The 25,620-nt window shown below is 46.3% G+C and overlaps 1 protein-coding gene across 2 annotated transcripts in view; it reads left to right on the top strand.

The window, feature by feature from the left end:
- Nucleotides 1-3,773: 3,773 nt before the first annotated feature.
- The window catches only part of zcchc7 (zinc finger, CCHC domain containing 7), a 29,204-nt gene continuing 7,357 nt past the window's right edge, over nt 3,774-25,620 (top strand). Inside the window, exons 1-7 of one of the 2 annotated variants that reach the window (XM_047044923.1) lie at nt 3,774-3,865; nt 5,040-5,521; nt 5,621-5,858; nt 19,829-19,881; nt 20,457-20,588; nt 20,747-20,917; nt 22,980-23,015. In XM_047044923.1, the coding sequence (XP_046900879.1) occupies nt 5,087-5,521; nt 5,621-5,858; nt 19,829-19,881; nt 20,457-20,588; nt 20,747-20,917; nt 22,980-23,015 (1,065 nt within the window). In that variant the 5' untranslated portion in view covers nt 3,774-3,865; nt 5,040-5,086. Of the gene's footprint in view, nt 3,866-5,039; nt 5,522-5,617; nt 5,859-19,828; nt 19,882-20,456; nt 20,589-20,746; nt 20,918-22,979; nt 23,016-25,620 lie in introns of both variants that reach the window. The other variant, XM_047044922.1, reaches the window with a different exon arrangement.

Genomic DNA, 25,620 nt, shown 5'->3' with positions numbered 1-25,620 from the left:
TTGTAAATGGTGCATTTCTATAAAGCACATTTTGCGTATGCTATAGCCTAATTTATTGACAATATTGTAGGCTATTATTTGTTTGTTATTGTTGTTATTAGCAGGAGTCACGTATTATGATTACTGTTGTATTCTTCTTGTCGTTGATGTATAGGCTAGTTAATATTATGCACTTGTCATCCAGTTCAATGCTGTCCATCAATTAGGCTAGGTTAAATAAAATGGTTTAAAAATCCTTCACCGGCCGATTACATCAGGAGCAAAAAAATATTTAAACTCAGTTGATTACTAGAATAGGCTATAGGCCAAATGAAACATTATCAAATCTTCGTCTGATCAAATTTAAAGGCTTTTCTTGACGTTAATGTTAAAGGATGGCTCATGTCAGCAGATCTGTCTTAAAAAAGTTCACGTGTTTCGGTTTCCTTAAAACCCCACTTCGTAAATTCGCCATAGCTTGGTTGACAATAATAATAATTTGTTTGTTTTCTTTCTATTTATCTGCTAATTAATGTAATTAATATGAGGCGGAGTCGAAGAGAGTTGGGATATTGGTTTCGTGACCCACGCTCTGACCGAGCGGAACTGGAAAAATCGCATTAAGAGCGCGAGACACAAGAACTAAGGGACGATTGAACAATGAGTAAACAAATAAAATGAGAAGATACACTTTTGTCTGTATAAAGCCTTTTGGCTTTCACCCAAACGTCAAGTTTTGATGTAAAGCTTTTGGACTGCAGGCCTTGCAGGGAAAAACAGGTGTAGGTTAAAGTTGACTGTCGGCCATGAATGGTTACAAACCTTAAGGTCATTAAGGTAACATTTTCCGTGACGTTATCGGATATATGTGTTAAAACAATACCAACAATAACAATCAAGAATTAATAGGTTGGAAAATGCAAAACTATGTAGAAACACTAGGCATGAGACTTATTATGGATTAGCCTATTTTGACCCAACAGTTGCCGTTTATAGCAAAGACATAAAAAAGGGAATGCACGTGTTTTTTTATTTTTCTTTATGTATCATTTTACACAAATGAAACACAGAAGCACATTTGGACATAGGCTTAGACATTGTAAGTTAAATGTAGGCTCCGTGAATGTGGAGCCTTTGTGTTCTCAAAGGTACTTCCATTGTTCTATAGTTTATGTATTATCACTGACGTGTAAAAACACGTTTTGTGTTTGAGTGTAGGCTACAGTGACTTCACACATCACACAGGGGGTATTAACACTAGTGTTAGCTGCTTCCATTCTGACTTGGTTAGCTTTAGCATTATGGTGTACCATATTGAACAGCCTCCGTTGCTGTTATCTGAAGCATATACTGAAACTGCAAATTTCCTAGCTGTGCGTTATGGTGGTACTGTATACGGGACTTCATTTAAGAATGAGAAAAAAAGAGCACAATGTGACCCTGTACTCTATATTTGGGAGGTAGGAGGTGACAGGAAGGTATTCTGTTTTTAAGCCTTGTGTACACAGGACCTTGCCTTCGGCAAGAAAAGTGGGGATGGGGTGGGGGGGTCTTGGGGTACATGGGAGCGAATTGAGAAGTGGGTCACGTTATGTGTCCATGAAACGTTATGTGACACAACATGACACAAGGCCATTTGTGTGTCAAGGTAAACATTTCAGCGTGACGATGGGACAAGGGCGAACACGACTCACGTCAATGTGGGTTTTATACCCGCGACAGGGAGAGAAGTGCTGTGGCATTATGTGAGGTGACTAGGAACTGCTGTGTGTGTGTGTTTAGGGTCCTTTCTCTTGTTCCCAAATGTAATCCCTATAGACACTAACCTGGACTGAAAAGATGCAAGGACTTTTTCTACACACACACATCAGTTCTCAGTCACCTTTACAATGCCATGACATTCCTCTTTTCTTTCCCACACAAGAATCTGAGACTAAATTCCGGCACACTTCGCAGCTCTTGATTTCAGACCTCAGTTCATGTCCGAAATCAGATGATATAAAATGGATCTCCCTCTCACAGGAGAACTTAGTTTCTTTCGTATGGTAGCAGGACACTCTGCAGTAGTATATACTATAGTATGGTAGCAGGAGACCCAAGTATATACTCTGGTATTGTAACAGGAGACCCTAGTATGTACAAGTGACACCCAGCCTATCCTAAAGTCTTAGCAGAACAATTTGCACCAGCCTGCCATTATCTAGACATTATGTTCAACTAGCCTGCCGTTATCTAGTCATCACATTCAGAGCCAGAGCCATAACACTTCTGGAGGAACAGTTAGGGATGTTTAAACTCAAGATGAGGGTATCAATCTGCAAAGATGACTATCATTCATCCCACATTACCTAGAGACCTAAGGATCTCTGTTCAAAATCCTTTTCAGAAGTATTCTTATCACTCAGAATAGAGCCAGGATATATAAGTAAGCAGGCTTTGTCTGGGCTCCATTTCAGTAAGTGATGACAATAATATGCTTCTTATGCTTCCCTCTTCCCAATAAGGATCTGTCGTCAGGCAGAACAGACAGCTGGGGATTGTGTGATTGGTAAAGTAATAAGGAAGTCTAGAACCCTCGTTGTTGTGGTGAGTCCATCTGCAACACACCAATGGTTTGGACTCGGGGGCGAGAGACGCGACGAGGCCAGACGTTCCCATTCAGCATCACATGCCCTGCCCTGGCTCTTTAAAACAGTAAGGGGAATGGAGGCTTACATAGATGGGCCAGGCATCAGACTGCAGCATCACTGGAGCAGCCAGGCATATCTGACCTGCATCTAGTTTAGATAGGGAAGGAGGGAAAGAGAGAGAGTGGTCGAGAGAAATCGGGAGAGAGAGAGACACGAAGAGATAGACTTCTTTTCTTCTCCTGTAACAGTCAGATGTAGGAGAGGGTTGGGTTTTGTGTGGGATGTGAGGATTTGAGGAAGGGAATTGTGGTGTTATAGATGGGAGTGTAACCTTTAGAAGATGCCATCAGAGTTTTGTGATGGCCTTTCCTGGGTGTGACATGCATGGAGACACCGCCAGGATCAGATGGCATTCAACCACACCATTTTGTATCATCAGACATAGGAACCTATTTGACATTTTTTTTTTCACAATTATCACAATAGAAAGTCTGATGTTAGGAAACAGGCGAATAAAGGAGATGTAAATGTGTGTGCTACATAGCCATGTATAGGGATCAACACAAATGGAGTTGATAGATGTTACTATCATATTTTCATTTATATCCATGGATGACAGTACTTTTGGATGACAGTACTGTAACATAGTGTATAGGAACCCATAACATAGCATTTAACATAACCCTAAACATAACCTGTAACATATTCTTGACAGGTTTTGTGAATCTTCCTATCAATTCTTTTTCATTGAATTTGTATTTTTCTATATAACATTTTTCATTTTCCTCTTCATAGATGGATCAGGGGGTTTGAAAAGGAAACGTCTGGGCCTTTCTCACAAAACAACGAAATGTATGTGAGATATCCCTATGCCACAACGGTAAAATGCTCAATCAAAAACCATAGAGCACACAAAAGTTTATTTCTATATGGAATACAGTGGCCTGTCATATGATGTGATCTATGCAAACACCAAGTAAAGGTTCTCCCTATTTAGATAACAGTCTAAATATAAACAATTGCTGCAATATCTATAAAGGCATGATACTTAAATATTGTAATTACTGTTTCGATTTTTAAATAAATTTTTACACTATGAGTTTCATGAAGCCGGTAGCAAAATCCCAGGGAGTTCTTTTGAGCATATGGTTGGCCAACGTTTTTCTCTTTGACAACCCCGGAAGAGATCTGAGAGCAGCAAGGGGAGAGAAGAGAGAACATGCATCTGTAAATTTGCTCAATTTCGGGTAAATTCGGTGAGTCTTTGGTCCATTGACACTATTAGCATGGTTAACCTCAGTTCACCAATGATCACGGATGAAGAGCTAGGTTTAGTGTTGCGATGGCAGTTTTAAGTATCAAAACTTCTTTGTTTACATGCCACCGGCTACAGAGTTGATTAACACGTGGACCCAGGTCAGAGGCAAAGCTTTTGAAGAATTGCAAGCATGATATCCATATAACAGTGACAAACAAATGAAACTGCATTAATATGATGTTGTTGTTCTGTGCAGTTATCGCATTTTCTTCTGCAGTCTTTCACGCTTCAGTATTTTGATTGATGTCTGAAGAAAAACTGCCAGACAACGTAGCTGACTAGCTAGCTAACGTAGCTAGCATTCTACCAGTGTACTAACACCATGACGAGGAATTTTCTCTATATAAATGTACTCAGCTAAATGCAATTGTGTTGGTTTGTGGCTGAGCTCGCGTATGTAGTGATCTTACACCAATCAGAAAGTACTTGCCACTGCCAGCGTAATGTTAGGGATGCTAAAACTTGTGGGTGTACCCATATGCATGTACAGACCTCACGGTTTGCAGAGGTTGCCTGTCACACTGTTGGCAGAGAAGACACCATTCAGTCGGGTTAGCTAGCTAATTTTCACCAGTAAACCTGTTCTGTATTTAGAACACCTTCAAGATGGAACTATGCAGCACTTCGCCACTTGCTCCTCTCTCCAGCAGTTTAATGTCTCCAAGGATATACACTAACACACACACCCTCTCTCTTTCTGTTCTGTCCTTATTCCCTGGTCTGGGCTGTGACCACCTAGCGTGGCGTTTCCACTGTGAGGCCGGTCTGGGAGACAATCATCTCTAGGCATCATGGCACAGACACGCAGGGCTAGCCAGGGCAATGGGCCAGGGCCCCCTCTCTCCCTTTGTGTGTGTGTGTGTGGCTGGCTGTGGCTGTGTGCATGTGTGTGTCTTTCTAGCAGTAGTTGGAACCAGGCTTTCTTGCCATTGGGATGGTTATCCTGATTAAGGCAACTCATTAGTAAAGTGTGTCAGCTCTGGGCACGCTCACACATGCTGACAGACAGCAGGAGAGGAAGAGAAGGAGAATGAAGATGATGACTGCTGATTATAATGATAACCGATTCCAATTCCTACCTTTCTTTACTGTTGGCTTTGTGTATGTTTTAGTGTGAGCGTATTAGGACCACCAACCACGTCCTGGGGTGTCCGTGGCGATGTTCTGTAGCTACCAGGAGAGGGAGGAAGTGGAGGATGAGCTGTACGCCGAGTACGAGTCGGAGGGGTCGGAGGTCGACAGTGAGCTGGAGTTGCAGCTGTATAGTCAGCTGCACTATGCTTCCAACACGGGAGAAAGGGAGAAGGAAGGAGAGAAGGAACCCGAACACCACCAGCCTTCCCAGTCACATGACGAGGGTGAGAACTACATACGGCAACTCCTGAAACATCACACAGAGCAAAGTCAGGAAGCAGCAGCGGAAAAGGAGGTGGAAGGTCGCAGGTCAACCCAGGAGCAGGTCATTGTCATCGACTCGAGTACCGAAGTCATCACAATCTCGGAGGACGACACGGACAACAGGGTGTGTCATGTGAAAGGTCGAAGGCTGGGGCCAAAGCCACACCCCCTCAAGGCCTCGATACTGGCCCAGCAGGTAAAGAGTGTGTGTGTGCATGTCTACTAGAGAATACCTGTATTAATCGGTCTGATTATTAGATACACGTGTGTGAACTGTGACTTGACTGCCCAGAAGAAGAAGAAGAAGAAGAAGAAGAGGAGCCCCAGTCTGGACTCTGTGGTGGTTCTGGTCTCAGAAGAGTCTGAATCACAATCATCGCCCGGGTCGGAATCAGAATCCCAGCCCAAATCCAAACCAGCGTCCGAGTCGGAGTCGGACGGCTTGGAGAGCTGGATGATCCTAGGAGGGGGCCGGCAGGAGGAGGACAGCAGCATTCAGCTCAACCTGGAGGGAGGAGCCCACAGCAATGCAGGTGGGTGTGTGTGTTCATGTGTGCCTGTTATCACATACGTGGGCTGTGTATGTGCGTGTGCGAGCCTTTGTAATGGCTATGTGTGTGCGCGCGAGTGTGTGTGGTTATGGCTGTGTCTTCATGGTTATGTGTGCCATGTTATTGTATGGAGAGGGTGTGTTTAGGGTGTGTGTGTATGTATGCTGCGGAGGACGTGTGTAGAAATGTGTGTGTCAGGGGGACTGAAGAGGATATTGTGTGGTCCAACGCATTCAGAACCTACCTGCAGAACTTTGATAAGGACTGGGCACAGGGACTGTGTGTGTGTGTGTGTGTGTGTGTGAGTCCATGTCGGTAAGCTGTTAGCATTCCTAACACTGCTCATCCTCTGATTCATGTGTTTGTGGGTGAGGGTTTGTAGGAGCGCACACGGTTTGTATGTATTTGTATATGTGCGTTTGTATTGAGGACTGGATTCTAATCTGCATGCATATGTACACACACACACACACACACACAGACACACACACACACTCGTAACGCTAATGCCAAAAACAAACAAGGGAAAGACAACAGTGCAGAAAGAGGGGTGGAGAGAGTAATCAGAAAGATGAATAAAAATGTTCTCTGCAAATCTCTCCAGATCTCCATCATTATCTTAACCTGCAGTCTCAGCAATCTCTCTTTACCTCTCTTCCCCTCTCTCTCTCTTGCTCTTTCTCTCTCCATTCCTCTTTCTCTTTCCATCTCTTTCTGGCACCTCTTGTCTCTTTTATCCTTTTTCTTTTCCCTCCTGTTTTCCCGTTTTACTTTTCTCTTTTCTTCTCTCTTTCTTTTTTCTGTATCTTTCTCTCCCTCTCTCATTTTCCCTCTCTCTCCCTTATTCTCCCCCTCACCTCTCTCTTTCTCCATTCCTCTCTCTCTGTTCCTCATTTGAATTTCCCTGGGCTGACGTTTCTGCAAGAGTGCCTCTGCTCTCTACCGCCTGTACACACACACACACACACACACACAGACACACACACGGGTTCGGCCTGGTTCGGAAGAGGAATAGGGGGGTGAACGGTTTCAGGGAAGATCCCCACCCTCCCTTTCCTCTTTCCCTCTCCCCCTCTCATCTCACCCTGTGATCTTTGGAGCCTGACCTCATGTCTGCATGCGGGGGGTGGGGCGGGAGGGGGAGAGAGGGGGGGGTAAGGGGGTGGGGGAGGAAGGCCAGGGGGTGGGTAGGGAGGATGAGGGCGGGGGTGATGGGGTGGGGGGGAGGGGGTTGGCATGTTGAATGAAGGAGGAAGGAGGATTGAAAGATGATTTGTCCCAATACTCTGTCACCTTCTCTTCTCGTTTCCTCTCCTCACGTTCTCTCCTTCATTGCCTGTGGTGAGGCCAGGTCTGCCCTTCACTCTGACAGGAGGGAGGAAGGAGACATAAGGAGAGGAGGCAAGGAGTGAACACATTTTCTCTTGGTGTGTGTTGTGTTGTTGATATGGCACAGTGTTTATGGTGTATTGATTTCAATAACCGAGTGTAGGGGATTTGGACTTGTGTGTGTGTGTGTGTGTGAGAGAGAGAGAGAGAGCACAGTAAGAGGTTTTCACAGCAGTGACTAATGGTATTTGTACGCCTAAAGCCCCTCTCAGTGTCACCATCAAATCACATATACTTCCCTCACTCTGTGACAAGCTTCTCTCGCTCCCCTTTACACTTCAGTACAGTCATGTCTGTCACCTAGACACACTGAATCCATCCTGTCACACACACTGTTGCATTGTCACACACACACACACACACACACACACAGCTGCACACTCGGAATGTAATATCTTCACACATGCTCTTGGTTCATATAGGCTTTTCATCTTATACGAATGCGCACACGTATGCACACACACACATACAGACACCCACACTCTGTGGTTGGCCAGTCACCGGTCTATAAGGTAATGATGGGTGGGTTCAAAGACTAGGAAGCTGGAAAGAAGACAAAATGGAGGGAAAGAAAGACCAAATAAAGGAAGAGGCTTGAAACCTTTCCTCCTCCTTCTACTCTGTTTCTCTTTTCACTCATTTACTCATACTCTCTCACACAGACAACCAGTAGACCTTCAGAGGAGGTTCTTTGTGTGTGTGTGTGTGTGTGTGTGTGTGTGTGCGTGCGCACAAGCTTCATGCAGCAGCAGCAGCAGCCAGATGGAACAAGAGAGAAAAATAAGGGCTTCCCAAAACCAGCTTTGTGCCCCTCTCACTCCAGGTGGTGTGTGTGTGTGTGTAAGAGAGGAAGGCGTGGAAAGGCTAAACTTGAGTAATACTGGTTAAACCTCGCTCAGTGGTCACACTTTTTTTCTTTCTTTTTATCCCTCCCATTCTTTCTCTCTCTTTTTGTTCCCTTGGTCTTGGTCAGTGCACACCAAACTTTGTTAGAGGCTTAGAGAGTTTTGGGTGGACTGGCTATCGGGGTGGCCGATCTCTCTCTGTGTGTGTGTTAGAAGTCTCAAAATACCTTTTTCCTTAAGGGTGTCCGAGTTTGAGTTTTAGGAGAAAAGAACTTGTGCAGAAGGAAGGTAAGACCTCCTCTCCTCACCTCTCAGAAGGAGGAGGATTCCCTAGGGATAGAATCAGGAGTTTGGGCTCATCTCCTCACCACACACTTCCATTCGTTCCTCTCTGTAAGTACAAACAAGAGAACCTCTTCTCCACACAACTAGTATTTTGTCGCACGGGTAGCCTCCACCTTCACTTCTTCACACTTTGCCATATCATCTGAAATGGAATTGTAGTAGAACTTAAAAGGTTCTAGAATCTTTAGAACCTTTCATTTCAATTATGTTTACAAGTAGCCAGTGTTCATTCTGGACTTCGAAGAGGGCTTGTATGTGACTGGTCAGGGTTCAGGTCAGTGTTGAAGAGCATTTCATATTAGGACCATTTGTTTACGTTTACACTGAATTAACACATGCAGGTTGTGTTCTACAGTGTACTTTGACACTGTGTGTGTGTGTGTGTGTGTGTGTGTGTGTGTGTGTGTGTGTGTGTGTGTGTGTGTGTGTGTGTGTGTGGGCGGGTGGTACTGAGGGAGCATGGATAGGATCAACGCTTATCGAGGCAGCCCAGTGCCACACGAGGTGTAACGCCACACCCATCCTACCACACAGGGTGTTTGCACAGGCAACACATTCTCACACACATACACACACACATATACATATATAGATATATATCTATATATTTCATGCACTCACAAACACTAGGAGATGTTACTGTACTAATACGAATATCTCTTATTTGCTCTTTGTATGTATACAATATATAATAATTTTAATTAATTTTAATAAAAAAATATTCACTCATTGTAATGTTCAGCTGGTAATCAAAAAACCTTTTATAATGTTTTTTTGCCCCACATTTCAGTTGTGACCTTTGTAATTCAGTAGTTCTTATAACGACATTCCCACAATGCAAAACAGCATTTTATTTACTCTGTTGGCTAGTTTGATTGTCTCCACTCTCTACAATTACATAATTTTTTTCAGTGTTTATTGGGGTAACTTTGACTGTGTTCATTCAATGAATATTAGGAAGTGAAATAAAACCTTTGTCCAAAAATTTAAAGATGTAACTATTTCTGTAGTTGTGAATAATTATAATGGTCACATTTTCTTGTATAAAATAAAATGTAAATTTATGTCTTAAATGTATTTTTTAAATGAGCATGAACCATTTATGAATATGTACAAATACAATTCGACTTATATCTGTAATTTAAATGTGTTTCCTGTCTGTATAGACAAGGCTACCACTCACTCAGTTACAGCTGTTCATGGTTTGAGAGAGGTTATTTTTGCAATTGTACTGTATTTAAGGCCTCTGAAAAATCTCAATCTGGAAAAGAGACACTAACCAATTCTAGGAATAATTTGCACATGACCATTTTGTATTTTTTTGCTTTTTTTTACTCCGGAAACTTTTTACAAAAAAGGCCAGACATCTGTTCTTCTAATTTGCATGAGTGCGGGTGTTTGTTCTAAAACCATGAGGTCTCTGGTTTGTGTGTGGACCATTTTAACTTCAGATTACTGGAAAACAATTTAAAAATACCTCTCCCCTTCTCATATGGCCAGTATATGTCAACCTACGCCCTCACACCTTGTGTAGGCCCGCAGATGACGAATCGGCTCATGATTCGTCATTTTAGAACTACAAATGTCCTGGTTTAATGGCTGATGAATTTTTAGTCCATGTTCTCATCATGGCTTCTTAAGATGGTGTTGGACAGCATAGTTAGACAGGAGACACATGAGTAACAGAGCTGGGACTGTGTGTGTGAAGGTGTGTAAGTGTGAGAGAGGGTGTGTGTGTGTGTGTGAAGGTGTGCAGGTCGGTAAAGTGAGCCCAATTTGCCTGACAGACATGACAGATCTGCTGTTTAAGTTGACCTAAAGTGAAAGAACCCAAGGCCTTATAAAGTAGCTTTGTAAAAGAGCAATGTTTCTACACGGTTGCTAATGTTTCTATTAAAAGAGAAATGCACTACAATGGGAATACACACACACACACACACACACACAGAGCCAGTATTTCAGCAGTAGCAGTATGGCCTTGAGGTTAGGGTAATAGACTGGAGATCACAGAGGGCCTGCTCTTGCCCGAAGCTGGAGTGTGTGTGTGTGTGTGTGTTGGTGAGGGTTATTTAATGTTTATTCAACCTGTGTGTTCCGTTGAGAGCAAGAATATGATTCTCTTAGGAGACCAGCAGATGTACAGCACGGCCTAGGTGAGCACACACACACACTTTCTCTTATTACTGGTTTTCTTTTATTCTGCTCTCTCCCTCTTCTAAGACCGTTATCAATAATATTCATCATAATTAAGCAATCACTTAATAGGAAATCTAATTACATTGGGGTAGAGCCCCCGTGAGACTGCAAACATGGCATGCTGTTATTTGGCCATAGAACTTTGTCATTTTGTTCTCATTTATTGGGTGGGTTGGGTCTGAAGAGAAGGTTTAGGGGCTAAAGGCTGTTTTAACTGGGGTTGGGCCTAGGCTGGTGATGGGCTAGAGGAAGGGAAGGTTTGGGGTGGTCGGAGGTGGAGCCGCATATTAAAATAAATAAAAGCTTTAGGAAGAGATGGAGGTTACAGGGGATAACCAATCATGGATACACAAAATCTCACTGTCCCTCTGTCTGTCTCTCTTTCCCTTTGTCCCTTTCTTTGTCTGTCTACCTCTCTCTCCTATCCTCTTCTCCCCTCTCTCTGCCTCTCTTTGGGTTGGTGTCTCTCTCCTCCTCTGCCAGTCTTTCCCCACTGCAACATCAGTTTAACAGTTAGGCAAATGGTGAACACACAGTACAGTTGCCTCCGTATGCAAAGATGACTAAAAATAGCTAGGTGATGTTTTGACAGAACGTCCCAGAAGACTAGTTCTGTGTTGGTTACACAACTGGCCCCATAGTAGGAGGGTCCAGTGGGTTTCTCTTGTTTGGGAAGGTGTGTCTAATGTACTGTAAATGAGTGTGTGTACGTGGGTGCTCTGTACTGTTTTGGACTGCAACACTATGGTCATATGGCATCCAGTCTGTCTTGTGTTGAAGCACCATGATGGGTGGCGAGGTCTGGAGAAGTGTGTGTCCCTCCTTCCTCTCCTCCGTCTAGCTGTGTGTCCCTCCTCTTCCTCTCCCCTGTCTAGCTGTGTGTCCCTCCTCTTCCTCTCCTCTGTCTAGCTGTGTGTCCCTCCTCTTCCTCTCCTCTGTCTAGCTGTGTGTCCCTCCTCTTCCTCTCCCCTGTCTAGCTGTGTGTCCCTCCTCTTCCTCACCTCTGTCTAGCTGTGTGTCCCTCCTCTTCCTCTCCTCTGTCTAGATGTGTGGCCCTCCTCTTCCTCTCCTCTGTCTAGCTGTGTGTCCCTCCTCTTCCTCTCCTCTGTCTAGATGTGTGTCCCTCCTCTTCCTCTCCTCTGTCTAGCTTTGCGTTCCTCCTCTTCCTCTCCTCTGTCTAGCTGTCCCTCCTCTTCCTCTCCTCTGTCTAGCTGTCCCTCCTCTTCCTCTCCTCTGTCTAGCTGTCCCTCCTCTTCCTCTCCTCTGTCTAGCTGTCCCTCCTCTTCCTCTCCTCTGTCTAGCTGTCCCTCCTCTTCCTCTCCTCTGTCTAGCTGTCTAGCTTTGTCCCTGCTCCCGTGCAGCTCTCCTTCCCATGTTGCCGTTTGTGTTGCTGGGATGTCAGGATTGGTCAGATCCATGTGGTAAAACCTCCTTTCAGCCTACCGGTGGGGCAGCAGGATGCAGGAACCTGCCAATCCGCTGCCCTTTACTCTTCTGTAGAGAAAGAGTAGACTGAATTATGGAGAACATTCTAGAAGTTTAAAAACCCATCCTTCTGCTCTGTCTGTCTAACCGTGTCTCGGCTTTCCTGGGCTCCATGCCTCATGTCCACCCTAGTTACAGAGCTGTTGCTAGGCCAGACTTTTTTGGACCAGCAGTCCTGTTTTCCTCTCTGCCCCTGCTGCACCCTAACCATAAATGAACTTATGCTGCTTATGTGTCTGTACTATAAACTTTTCATTACTGGATATAGGTCAGTAATGTATGTATGTATGTGATGTTTTGTGTGTGTGTGTGTGTGTGTGGGGGGGGGGGGGGGGGGGGGAGTGCACACTGTGACTATCCTGTTATTCAGGATTAGGGTTTGGAAAGCTGAGCTTACATTGGCTTTCCAAAGTCAAATTAACAATTCTAGATAAAATCCGAGAACAGATATTTAAACTGTCTTTGGGGAGTTTAGTTACTGATATTTCAGCAGGGGAGCGAAGTTATTAAAAGAAAACACAACTTCAACACATCACTTTCCTTCTCATTCTTTTTCTAGTTTGGGTGTATGTGTGTCAATGTTTCATGTAAAATCTCAAGATTGTGACATTTGGAATATTTACAGCTCTTTGGTTAGTAGATGCGGCCTAAAATATGTCGGAATGCCGTCTCTAAGACTCGCCAAGGTCGGATATGTGTGTACAGTATGTGTACAGTATGTGTACAGTATGTGTACAGTATGTAATATACAGTATGTGTACAGTATGTGTACAGTATGTGTACAGTATGTGTACAGTATGTAATATACAGTATGTGTACAGTATGTGTACAGTATGTGTACAGTATGTGTACAGTATGTAATATACAGTATGTGTACAGTATGTGTACAGTATGTGTACAGTATGTAATATACAGTATGTGTACAGTATGTGTACAGTATGTGTACAGTATGTAATATACAGTATGCTGTGAGAATTTGCGTTTTTGTGGTTTTGTGTTATCGGCAAGGTTAGTAAGGATGGGGGTTTGGTCAGCTATTGTTTTAAATACCAGGTAATGCTTTAGGAGATTACATCTGTCATAGGATGGCGGCAGACTAGTCTATTGCAGTCTGAGGTATGTTTTAAGTAGTACAGTGTTCTTAAGATTGAGGTATTCAATGATCTGGCTTGCCTCTGGAGTCATTTCGGTTGGTTTTGTTAATTCATTTGGTGTCAACCTTTTATCGTGATTGGTAGCAAACAAGCTTCATACTATCTCCACACTGAAAAAAATTAAAACAGGACATTTTTCCATACTTCCACATCATAACGGACCAATCTAGAAGTGACGTAGACTCAGCACGGCTATTCTTAATGTCTTTCTTGGATCATTCATTTGAAGTTTGACAAACATTCACACATTGAAACAGGATTTTTATGGTCCTATGAGTATTCACAAGGTATTTAGTGATGTATAGTGAGGAGTTTTGTTACTTTGTTAAACTGAATGTTGTTTTTGTACTTCTCTAATCCTTGCGAGCGCGTCTTCCTCCCGGCGTTCAGTCGGCACTCTTCCTTCCTCTGCGTCATCCCTATAAATGCTGCAGGGTGGTTTAGTTTCAACAAATAACTGTCGCCAAACTGACAAGATTTCAGAAAAGTAGTCTGATCAGTGCAAGTGAGTGAGTGTGTGTGTGTGTGTATCTAAGTGCAGACTGATCAATAGTAATTGAGTAAAGTGTCCCCAATGTTTTCATCTCTTTGTAGCTCAGGCTTCTTTGTAGGTTTCTTTTTTCCCCGCAGGCCACAAGGAGAGAATAGAAAAGAGGTATACTGAAAGAGACAACACGGGTATGTCTGCCGTCATGACCGGCTTCCCTCAGCCAAATCTCCCTATTCAGTATGACCTCTTATCAAAAAGGATTTTGCTTTCTTTTCTTCTGTCCATTTAAACTGGGGGGGGGAGAGCAGGAATGTGTGTGAGTGTGCGCGCGAGGGTGTGTGTGCGCGCGTGTACATGCGCTTTTAAAAGAACTGAGAATTAAGCACAGGTATAACTGGAAGAGTTGCAACGGTTTTCCAACCTTTCTCTTCGACCCTTTCCTTCTCTGTCTGCTGCGTGTGTGCACTCCAAAGGTATTAGCATGGAGACATTAGCCATAAACTCTAAGGTATATTAAAGCAGCGCTCCTGTTGTTCATATAAACACACCAATTCAATTTAGCATGCCCCAAGGGGAATAGGATTGAGCTGGAGAGAGGGGAGGGTGGCAGAGGGAGGTAGGGAAAGAGAGGGAGGGAGGGAGGGAGGGAGGGAGGGAGGGAGGAAGGGTTGGGTACAAGGAGAAAAGAGAATGATGGAGGGCTAGATGGAGACGGGGGGGGGGGGAAGTGGCATGGTTTGAAAGGGGGAGGATAGGAAGGAGATGGCAGAGTGGTGGAGAGGAAGAGGAGACAGGAGGGATGTGAGAGAGTGGAGTCAGAAGAAGGGAGGAGTACAGCTGGTGAGAGTGGAGCACAGTGAGAGGAGGTGTGGGGGAAGGGAGGAGAGGACAGAGACTGGGGTGTGAGGTGAAGGGGAACAGAGAGGAGGAGGAGGGAGGGTGGAAGAAGAGGGAAATGGAATGAGAGCCATGGAGGGAAGGAGGAGAGGGCTTGGAAAGAGGCAGATATTTGGTGTTTTAGTAACAGTACTGTCAGCATATCATTGACCTGACATTAAAGCCAGTAGGCATCTCATACACACACATCCAGTGGCCTCACCTCTGCGTGTGTGTGTGTGGTTGGGGGTAGTGCACAGTGAATAAAGCTGTAGGTATATTATTCACTCCAAATTCAAATATTCTTTATAACCTGTCAGAGGGAGAGAGAAATGGAGGGGGGAGGAGAGCAAATGAAACGCCTGTGAATAAGACCCCTTATCTCCCTCCTTTTCTACCATCCTGTCCTTCACCTTCATCTGGCTTCACACACACATAGATGGACGCAATAGATATGTCATTGTATATTACACTTATATATACAGTATCTATATGTGTGTATGTCATCTTAATTTTACAGTTAAAAAACACATCTCATATTGATTCTTCGTTAAAACGAAGATGTTCCAAATGTCCCAGTACAGCAGAGACAGGCTAGAAGATGATGCTGCTGATGGAGAGAGAGAGAGATCTTGGGGAGGAGCAGTATTTAGGCGTTTCACCTCCTTACCCTCCCCACCCCATACTCTCCACACACACACACACACACACACACACACACAAACGCGCGCGCGCACACTGTAACCCTGGACCCCCAGCTCCTCCTCTTGCCCCTCTCAGCCAGGCAGAACCCCTGCCATCTGTCGATCTCCCCCTCCTTTCCTCATCCTCTTCTCTCTCTCTCTCTCTCTCTCTCTCCCTCCCTCCCTCTTTTTAGACCTCCTCTCCCTGATGCGTTTTACCCCTTCTTCACCATTGTCTTCAACCTGGTGAAAACACGTTTTCCCAAATGGCCTCAGCATTCCTCTATACCTTCTGTCCTATACCTTTATACCTCCCCTTCTTCTCCATCCTTTCATAAAATTCTCCTTTCTCTCTTTGAAATAAGGGATGAGAATTGGATGGGAAAAGGGGAAGAAAGGATGTACTGTATTGAACTGAAAAGATCATCTCTGTGGACTAGCATGTCCCTTGGTGCCTTGCCCCCACCCCGCTCAGTCTAATTAAACACTGCTGGACTAATCATTTTGTTGTTTTAAAAACTCTAGTGAGACTCGCTTTTGTTCTATAATCTCTCTCTTATTCTGTCTCTGTCTCTCTCTGTCTCTCTCTGTCTCTCTCTGTCTCTCTCTCTCTCTCTGTCTCTCTCTCTCTCTCTCTCTCTCTCTCTCTCTCTCTCTCTCTCTCTCTCCCTCTCTGTCTCTCTGTGTCTGTCTGTCTGTCTGTCTGTCTCTCTCTCTGTCCATCAAGGGCTATCTCACTGGCTGATTCTGTATTTCATTATGTGGTGAATGTACTGTGTGTCGTGGGGGTTACAGGAGGAGGAGGAGGAGAAACCAAATCTAAATTAAAACTTTATAAAGCGCCATTATTTAATTACCCCAATGGCTATGGATTTGAAGGATTGAACGAAGTGTGTGTGTGTTGTGTGTGTGTGTGTGTTTGAGAGACCAAGCAATGAGAACTGCATAGGCTTGTATTATTCATATTTTTCAATTTACAATAGCCTGCCTTGTGTGTGTGTGTGTGTGTGTGTGTGTGTGTGTGTGTATGTGTGTGTGTGTCTGCATGGTGTCAACCCCAAAACCCAGATCCCTTTTTTAACCCTTCTATCTCCACGCACACACACACACCACACCACACACACACAAGAACACACACAGATACACAAAGTGGCAGCAGATAAAAAGGCATTATGGTAAATTCCACTTGATGACAAATTTTTAATTTGGCGAACGGGCTGTGTTGAATGGAGCTTAATGACTTGGCCAGAGATCCTGGTAAAATAACCTCTGTGCTTCTTGGTGCTGTGCTTCCCGGCACCGCGCTCCTGATAAGAAGCGGCCGGCGTTCCTCAGAATGACGCAGATTAACCACAACGTTTATCTCCTGCACCTCTCTCTCCCTTTCTCTCTTTTCTTCTTTTCTCTTTCTCCTTCTTCATTCTGTATAATGACAATAATAACAATCATGAAAATTCTATCAACCTAGCCCCCCGCTGACTGCCCCTCCCCCCCCCCCCCCCCCCCCCCCCCCCCCCCCCAGCTTTCCTCTCCCGCAGGAGCAAATTCATCAAAATGAAATTGAGGTTGCAACTCACTGGTTTTATTGAAATATATTTCCCCCTTTTCCAGATACAGATATTGGTGTGTGTGTGTGTGTGTGATTGGAGAGAGTGAAAGGGGGACTCTCGGTGGTACAAGTTTGCGAAGCATGTGGGTTTATTTTAGAGTCTGACACACACACCCCGACACACACACACACACACACTCAGACCGACACACAAAGCGGTTTCAATTTAACTCATATTTTGGTCTGTTGTATAGCATGGGATTTGTCGGAAATGGTGACATTACATAAACCACCGTTTGATGCTCTGAACACATTCCTTAATTAATACATGTTTTTGAATTAACATGGAAAGCTATGAAGGCTTGATTTGAGAGAATTGACCTACACTCACTCTGTCAGAAACACACATAGACACTCTGTCTTTGGCCTCCTTCTGTCCCTGTTGTAGTGTACCCTGATTGGACCATGTGTTTGCCGTGTGGTTGCCAGGCCGCGCCCCTGCTGAGTGGTAATTGGTCTCTGCAGCGTTGCCGTGTGGCAATGGAGTTTTGAATGACAGGTCTGGCCACCTGCCCTGCCCTATCTGCCAACATGAAGTAGGAAGGAGGGGGGGCGACGCATTGCGTTGGCAGTGGGAGGTCAGACCTGGCGTCTGAGGGTATGGGGTGTGGTAAGGAGAGGAGTGAAGCGGGAGGGGGGGTCGAGAGTGTGGGGGCGGGGGAGGGGGAGGTAGAGGGTCGGGCAAGCGGAGAGAGGGAGTATGGAACGCATACACCGTCTGTGAACAGGAGACAGTCATGGGTACGTTTCCCTTCTCTCCCTCTCTCTCTCTTAGCTCTCACAGATGCACTCTTCCTCTCCCTCCTTCTCTCCCTCTTCCTCTCCCTCCTTCTCTCCCTCTTCCTCTCCCTCTTCCTCTCCCTCTTCCTCTCTCTCCTTCTCTCCCTCTTCCTCTCCCTCCTTCTCTCCCTCTTCCTCTCCCTCCTTCTCTCCCTCTTCCTCTCCCTCCTTCTCTCCCTCTTCCTCTCCCTCCTTCTCTCCCTCCTTCTCTCCCTCTTCCTCTCCCTCCTTCTCTCCCTCTTCCTCAGACGCAGCTTTTGCCGTCCGTCACGTTCTCGTTCCCTCCCGTCCCCCTCACCCAATCGCAGTTTGTCTCTTCTGTCCCAAGTCCTCCTCTCCTCCTTGTGTGTTTGAGTGATTCCGACACCCTTTGGGTGTGTTTAACCTTAGAGAAAGGCGGGCCACAGAGCGAGGGTGCTGTCACACCAGCGTCCCCCGCACCCACACAAACCCACAACCTCGCCATTGTCATGTATAGGGGTGTTAATCCGCCGGGTCTCTTCAGTATCAAACATTCCCTCCATTCTGGAGGCGAGGCCCTTCTTCCGCTCCCTTTGTGTCTGTGTGTGTGTGTGTTTGTGTGTCTGTGTGTGTGTGTGTATTTTGTTTGAGAGAGTGCAGGCCCAGTGACTGGGTGGGGGTGGGTGGTGGTGGTGTGTGTGTGTGTGTGTGTGGGGGGGGGTTCCTGTTTAAGTGTTTGGAGGGAGAAGAGGAGGCGGGGAGGAGGAGCTGGGAGGACACCAAGGCTTTGATGTGTACCGGGGGCATTGACTCTTGTAGATACTCCACACACACACACACACACACACACACATCATGCTCTTTCTTACACACACACACACACATCATGCTCTTTCTTACACACACACACACACACACACACATCATGCTCTTTCTTACACACACACACACACATCATGCTCTTTCTTACACACACACACACACATCATGCTCTTTCTTATACACACAGACACAGAATGTGAGCGTCTGTGTGAGTTGATGTTTCCTGTCACTTCCTCTGGGTTATCACCCTGTCTCGTCCTCTGGCCCTTGAGAAGTGTGTGTGTGTGTGTGTTTGTCACCTCAGGAGAGCCCGGGTGTTCATGGTTCATTACCCACACGTACACTTCCGTTCTGTTCTCACCGGCCGAGAACACACACACACACCTACCTCTCTGTGTTGGTCTGCAAGCTCTGACAAACTGATATCCTCCTTCCCTCTCTTCCTCCTTTCCTTGTCTTTCTTTTTCCATGTTATTAATTAGGGTACCTATGAGACAAACAGATAGCATCTGTCGCTATCCGTCCCTTTCTCCTCTGCTCCTCCTTTCCGTCCTGGTGGTTTTCCCCTGTTGACAGCGGAACGTTTTAATGTTACCAACTCCCAGCACACACACACACACACTCCCATGTTATAGATACACTTGTTTGTGTGTAGGCAGGCAGCCAGTTCCTCTCCCAATGTGTGTGACTCAGCTTTAACACTGAGGTTTGGCCTTTATCCTGTGTGTGTGTGTGTGTGTGTGTGTGTGTGTGTGTGTGTGTGTGTGTCTGTCCTCAGATTAAAGGAAAGCTTCCTGCTCTTTATTTGGTGAATCCCGCCGGGAGATGCTTTGGGAATGACTTTCGCAGACACACACACACACACACACACACACACACACACACACACACACACACACACACACACACACACACACACAGGCCTGTTTGGGACTTGTGGAGCGGCAGTTTAAACAGGGAAACCTGGACTATAACTAGACGGAGAGAGGCAGAGAAGGACAGAGTGAAAGGATAGAGAGAAGTAGGAAGGAGAGAAGAGAGGGTGAGGGTGATGTTTGAACATGGCTCAAGGCTAGCTGTGTGTGTTTGTCTAAAGGATAAACACAGTCACCCAGCTCAAGGGGGTAGCTGAACTAGGTGTGTGCGTGTTAGTGTGTGTGTGTGCATCTAATCATTCATTTACATGAATGATTAGATGTCAATTAATGTATGCAATGTATTAAATTGTCCTTATTGTACTATATCATATAGTATGGTCATGTCATGGTAATGAGGATTTCATGTCAAGTGCTAAATGTTGGTTTGGTCCTCTCCTAGGTGACGTTGGTGGTGCAGGTGGTGTCTGGGTGGTGTCTGGGAGAGACAGAGAGGTAAGCTACGTTCACGCATGTTTCTGTTTGTTTCTGTGTAACACTATGTTCTGTGTGTATGTGTGTAGCACTTTGCTATGCGTGTAACAGTATGCTCTGCATGCACGTCTGTGTAAAACGACTCTGTTTGTGCGTAAGTGTGTGTAGCACTATGCTTACACTATGTTCGTTGGACTTAGATATTTAGATATTCTTGTTGGGTCCAGAAGTCCCCTTAAGAATAGTAAAACAGGGAAAGGTTGAGCATATTCTAGGTTCACACACACACACACACACACACACACACTTGGTTCTTTTTCTAGGGGATTTAGGGGGTTAGGGTTAGAATGAGTGTTTACGGTTAGGGTTACATTAAGGATTGGGGTTTGGAGTCAGGGATAGTTTTAGGGTTAGGAGCATTGGTTAGGTTTAGGATTAAGTTCAGGCTTTTTGGGTTAAGGTTAGGGTAAGGATAAGGGTTAGGGCTTTTAATGAAACTGAATTTTAATGGAAATGGATGCTATTTGCCACAAGAATTGCAATCATATGTGTAAATATACGACATGTTGTATAAAACACTGCTCTGTGTGTCCCAGGCCCAGATCTCTAACCGAGATAAGAATCAGCCATTCCGCCGGGTGTCTGCCAGGTACTACACAGATAAGAATGTCACCTGCATCAACTGCAACAAGATTGGACATCTGTCCAAGAGCTGCTCGGAACCAAGGGTAGACACGCCACACACACACCACACACACACACACACACACACCATACACATAGCAATGTCCTCAACTTAGAACAAGGAACATTGAGTTTCATTTGGATGTTTGCCTTTTTTGCCCTCGCTGTGTGTGTGTGTGTGTGTGTGTGTGTGTGTGTGCAGAAGGTGCCATGCTGTGCACTGTGCGGGCGGTCAGGCCACCTCATGAGGATGTGTCCCAGCAGACACTGTATGAACTGTGGGCTCCCAGGCCACCTGTACCAGGCCTGCCTGGAGCGCAGTTACTGGCACAAGCACTGCCATCGCTGTGGGATGACTGGCCACTTCCAGGACGTGAGTACACATGACACACACACACATGTATGACCCCCCCTTCATCTGATGGGTGACCCAGGGTTAGACCACGCTGCTGTTTATCTTAATTGATACAGTTCATCAATTACAGCTTAGTTATGTCTGCCATGCTGCATCTTCCAGCGCTGTGTGTGTATGTGTGTTTGAATGCGCGCGCGTGTGTGTGTATGTATGTGTAAAGGGTAAATCTAATGACCGTCAATGACAATTATCTCACCGCAACGTTGATTATGCACATTTACACTGATGATGCCGTGTGGAATGTATGTGTCATACACTCCATCTAGCTCTCTCTCTTTTCCCTCTCTTTCTTCACCCCCGGCCTCTCTCTCTCCCTTTATTTGGCCCTCTCACTCGCTCCCTCTCTCTCTCTCTTGCCTTTTTTCTCCCTTAGTTCAAACCTATGATTTTCTAAACTGTGAACTATGTCTGTGTGTGTGTCTGTTTATGTGTGCGTGTATGGGTGTGTGTGTGTGTCTGTGGTGAGGACTGCTCCCCCGGGTTTCTCTGTCTCTCATTAAAGACAGACGGTTGACGGAGCGCCTCGCCTGTCGCCCCCGACAACAACCCTCTACCCTGGTCTGGAGGGAGGGGAAATAGAGGAGGGGAATGAATGAGTGAGGAAGGGAGCAAGATGCATAGGAAAGAAGGAATGAGGGGGGGGGGGGGGGGGGGGGGGGGGGGACAACGTGGTTAAAGATTGTTTATCCACAAGTAAAAGCCTCCTGTCCCTCCCGCTGTACCTCTGCCTTTCTCTCCTTCGATTCCTCCCCGTGTCCCTCCGCCTCTCACTCTGCCTCCCTCTCTCTGCCTCTGTTTCCCTCCCCTCCTCTCTTAATTATTCTCTCCCTTTATTCGTCGGCTCCTAGCCCGAATGTGTCTGTCTGATTGTCGGCCTGTCTCTGTCTCTCTCTCAGTTGGTGTGTCACCACATAACCCCTGGCTCAGGTTGGAGTTGCAACAGACTTCCCACAGGGATGTTCTATCCCCCTCCCTCTCATGATGGTTGTGTGGGGGCACTGAGGGAGGGGGGAGGGAGGGAGGGGGGGAGGGGGGGAGATGAAGTGGTGTAAGGGAAAAGATCCGTGCTTCTCAAATCCTCTTGCCGTTAGGATTAGGGTCTCTCGGTCCATCTGCCCACCTCTCTATCTCCCCCACTCTCTGTCTTCCCATCTTTATTTCTTTCCCTCTCTCTCCCTCTCTGTGTCTCTCTCCCTCTCTGTGTCTCCCTCCCTCTTTGTGTCTCCCTCCCTCTCTGTGTCTCTCCCCCTCTCCCTCCCTCTCTGTGTCTCCCTCCCTCTCTGTGTCTCCCTCCCTTTTTGTGTCTCTCTCCCTCTCTGTGTCTCTCCCTCTCTGTGTCTCTCTCCCTCTCTGTGTCTCTCTCCCTCTCTGTGTCTCTCTCCCTCTCTGTGTCTCTCTCCCTCTCTGTGTCTCTCTCCCTCTCTGTCTCTCTCCGTCTCTGTGTCTCCCTCCCTCTCTGTGTCTCTCCCCGTCTCTGTGTCTCTCCCCCTCTCCCTCCCTCTCTGTGTCTCTCCCCCTCTCTGTGTCTCTCTCCCTCTCTGTGTCTCTCTCCCTCTCTGTGTCTCTCTCCCTCTCTGTGTCTCTCTCCCTCTCTGTGTCTCTCTCCTTCTCTGTGTTTCTCCCCGTCTCTGTGTCTCCCTCCCTCTCTGTGTCTCTCCCCCTCTCCCTCCCTCTCTGTCTCTCCCCCTCTCCCTCCCTTTCTGTGTCTCTCCCCCTCTCTCTCCCTTTCTGTGTCTCTCCCCCTCTCTCTCTCCCTCTCTCTCCCCCTGTCTCTCCCTCTCTGTGTCTCTCCCTCTCTCTGTCTCTCCCCCTCTCCCTCCCTCTCTGTCTCTCTCCCCCTCTCTCTCCCTCTCTGATTGGGGTCAGTTCACCTGCTCTCTCAGTGTCACTTCATGGCTTCCTCCACATTCTTACTCTGCTAGACAATTACCCACACACACAGTTTTCACATGTTTATCTTGTGCCCGTGTGTGTGTTTCCCTCATTTCTCTAACGGAGCTTTTTACTTCTCCCTCGACAGGCCTGCCCAGAAATTTGGCGACAGTACCACATCACGGTAAGGGTGTGTCTGTTTACTGCTTGTTTGTATAAAGACGGGTAGAGTATAATTGGCGAAACCATTGAGGCTTTATGTCCCTGAAGGTGTGTGTGTGTGTGTGTGTGTCAGAGAGCAGAAAGGTGTATGACAGTCACATGGGCCGCCTGTCATGGGGCTGACAGCAGTTGCTAAGGGAGGTGTGTGTTTCTGTGCGCGCACGCCCAACATCTGCTGAAAGAACTTCTCTCTCTCTCGTGTGTGTGTGAGTGTGTGTGTGTGTGTGTGTGAGCGAATGATATAGACCTCACCCTAAAAGAAAAGAGCAGCTTGTTTGTCAATTAAAAGACGTGATAAACCATGAAATGGCCTGCCAGCAGCACACGGGACAGGACGGGGGGGAGGGGGGGGGTGCACCGTGTGTGTGTGCCGTGAGTGTGTGTGTGTGTGTGTGCAGTGAGTGGGTGTAGTGGAGGGAGGTCTGTCTGTCACTCTTCTCTGTGGAGATTAATTAGTAGAGACTGTCTAATGGAAAGGCAGCATCGTTAAGGCCTGACTTACACAGCGGGAGAGGGGGGGGGAGCAGGAGAGGGGCAGGAGAAGGAGAGAGGGAGGGAATGGGGGATGGAGAGGGAGAACAGGGGACATGGAGCGAACTTGGGGAGAGAGAGAGAGAGAGAGAGCGAGAGAGAGAAAGAGAGAGCTCATTGATGTTCATCTCAGAACTCTGAACTGTAAGTGATTGGAGAGTCTTCCTTAGAGAAATGAACATTGGAAACAAAATGAATGAAAGAGCCTGTGAAGAATAGTCTGCTGCATTTCCAGTGTCTTCCCTAGGTGTGTGTATTTACAAAAAGTGTGTCAAGGCCTGCTTTTTCTGTGTGTGTGTGTGGTTGGGTGGGTGTTTGCGTGTTTGTTATAGTAGTTTAAGGGGTGGTGGATTGTGACCCAGGTCTAATTGAAGTATTTAAGGTATTTAAGCACAGGGAACAGAAGGTCGTTACCAACCAAAAGTGGTGAGGGGTTTAGGGGAAATGCACGCACACACGCACGCACGCGCACACACACAGGGGAGTTCAGGGTCATAAGCAGTATCATGAATAAAATGAGGCTGTTTTAAACAGAAGAACCCCTATTATGTGTGTGTGTGTGTGTGTTCGCGTGTGTGTTCGCTCGAGGAGATGTGACTCTGTCACCTTCCGCTGGGCTCAGCCAGGTGTAAAAAGGCATTCTGTCAGACCTCTCCGCTGCTTTATCTGTGTGTGTGTATGTGTGTGTGTGTGTGTGGGTGTGTGTGTGTGTGTGTGTGTGTGTGTGTGTGTGTGTGGGTGTCTCCTGCACCTGGCCCTTCACTAACAAACAAACTCATCCAGACCGCTCAGTATAGACCACAAAGCCCGGAGGGATTCACTAAGAGAGAGTAAGATACCGACATACATCATGGCAGTTACAACCGAAGACACGCAAACACACGCAGCACAGTAGATGTGTGCTGTTAAACAGCCAATGGGTTTTTATTGATAACCCTTACAATATCAATTCTCGAACACTCGCCCTTTCTCATCTCTCTCTCTGTCCCACTGTCTGTCTCTCTCTGTCTCTCTCCCTCTCTTTGTCTCTCTTCATCCATCTGTCTTTTTCTCTCACTCCATAATTTTTGAAAATCAGCATAGTGAATGAAAGAAAACCACTTAAAAATAACCTATCAGAGCTATGGGGAGAGGGAAGGGAGAAGGAGAGGAGAGAGGGGAGGGCATAGGAGAGAGTGGAGGGCATAGGAGAGAGGGGAGGTTTTGAGAGAAGGGGAGAGAGAGGGAAAGGATTAGGAGATGAGAAAGGTCAAGAGAGGAGGAGGGATGAAAGGGAGGAGGATAGGGAAGTAAGGAAAGCTGGAAGAGAGAAATGAAGCAGCTGGGGGGGGGGGGGGTAGAGTGAAATAAGGAATGAATGGAGGGAGAGAGAGAGACAGAGAGGGAGTGAGAGGGGGCATGCTGGAAGTTTAATGATCTGCTTTCTGTATACTGGCAGAATTAATTTGTGTAAAGATCAAGCACATGCACGTATTCTTTTAGTCCTTGTGCGAAGTCCAACGACCACACTGCCCTCTCTGGTGTGTAAGGAAATTGCATCCCACACAGCAGGATGGCTCCACCCCAGTTATACTGACGGACATGACTGTCTCTCTATCTGCACTGTGAGGAGGGGGAGGGGGGGGGGCAAAGAGGTGAATGTGAGAGACTGACTCTCTTCCTCTGTCTTTCTCCGTCTCTGTTTCTCAGAGTAGCACAGAGACACATAGAAGGAAAGAAGCAGACATGTGGTGGAGGTATATCAGTGTGAGCGTTGATTGGCTCTTAAGATAGCAGGGATGACTCCTGTATTTGTGTGTTTTATTGATTGGTGTGTGTGCGCGCATCTGTGTTTTGAGCAGGTCCTAGAGGTGTTATCACTGTGTCCTTCCCTTAGGGAACGTGTGTGTGTGTGTGTGTGGCTCTGACGGTGTCTACGCTGATGGTGGGGTCGCAGTGCCCCCTGGTGGTCATAGGGAGCACGACAGTCTGAGGTTAACCCTTGTATTACTGGACTGGATTTAGCTGGACGGTCATAATCTGTGTGGGAATGTGTG

The sequence above is a fragment of the Hypomesus transpacificus genome, chromosome 22 (assembly GCF_021917145.1).
Source record: "Hypomesus transpacificus isolate Combined female chromosome 22, fHypTra1, whole genome shotgun sequence".
NCBI classification, from domain to species: Eukaryota; Metazoa; Chordata; class Actinopteri; order Osmeriformes; family Osmeridae; genus Hypomesus; species Hypomesus transpacificus.
The sequence above is the reverse complement of the archived record's forward strand: the minus strand, read 5'-3'. Positions and strand labels throughout refer to the sequence as shown.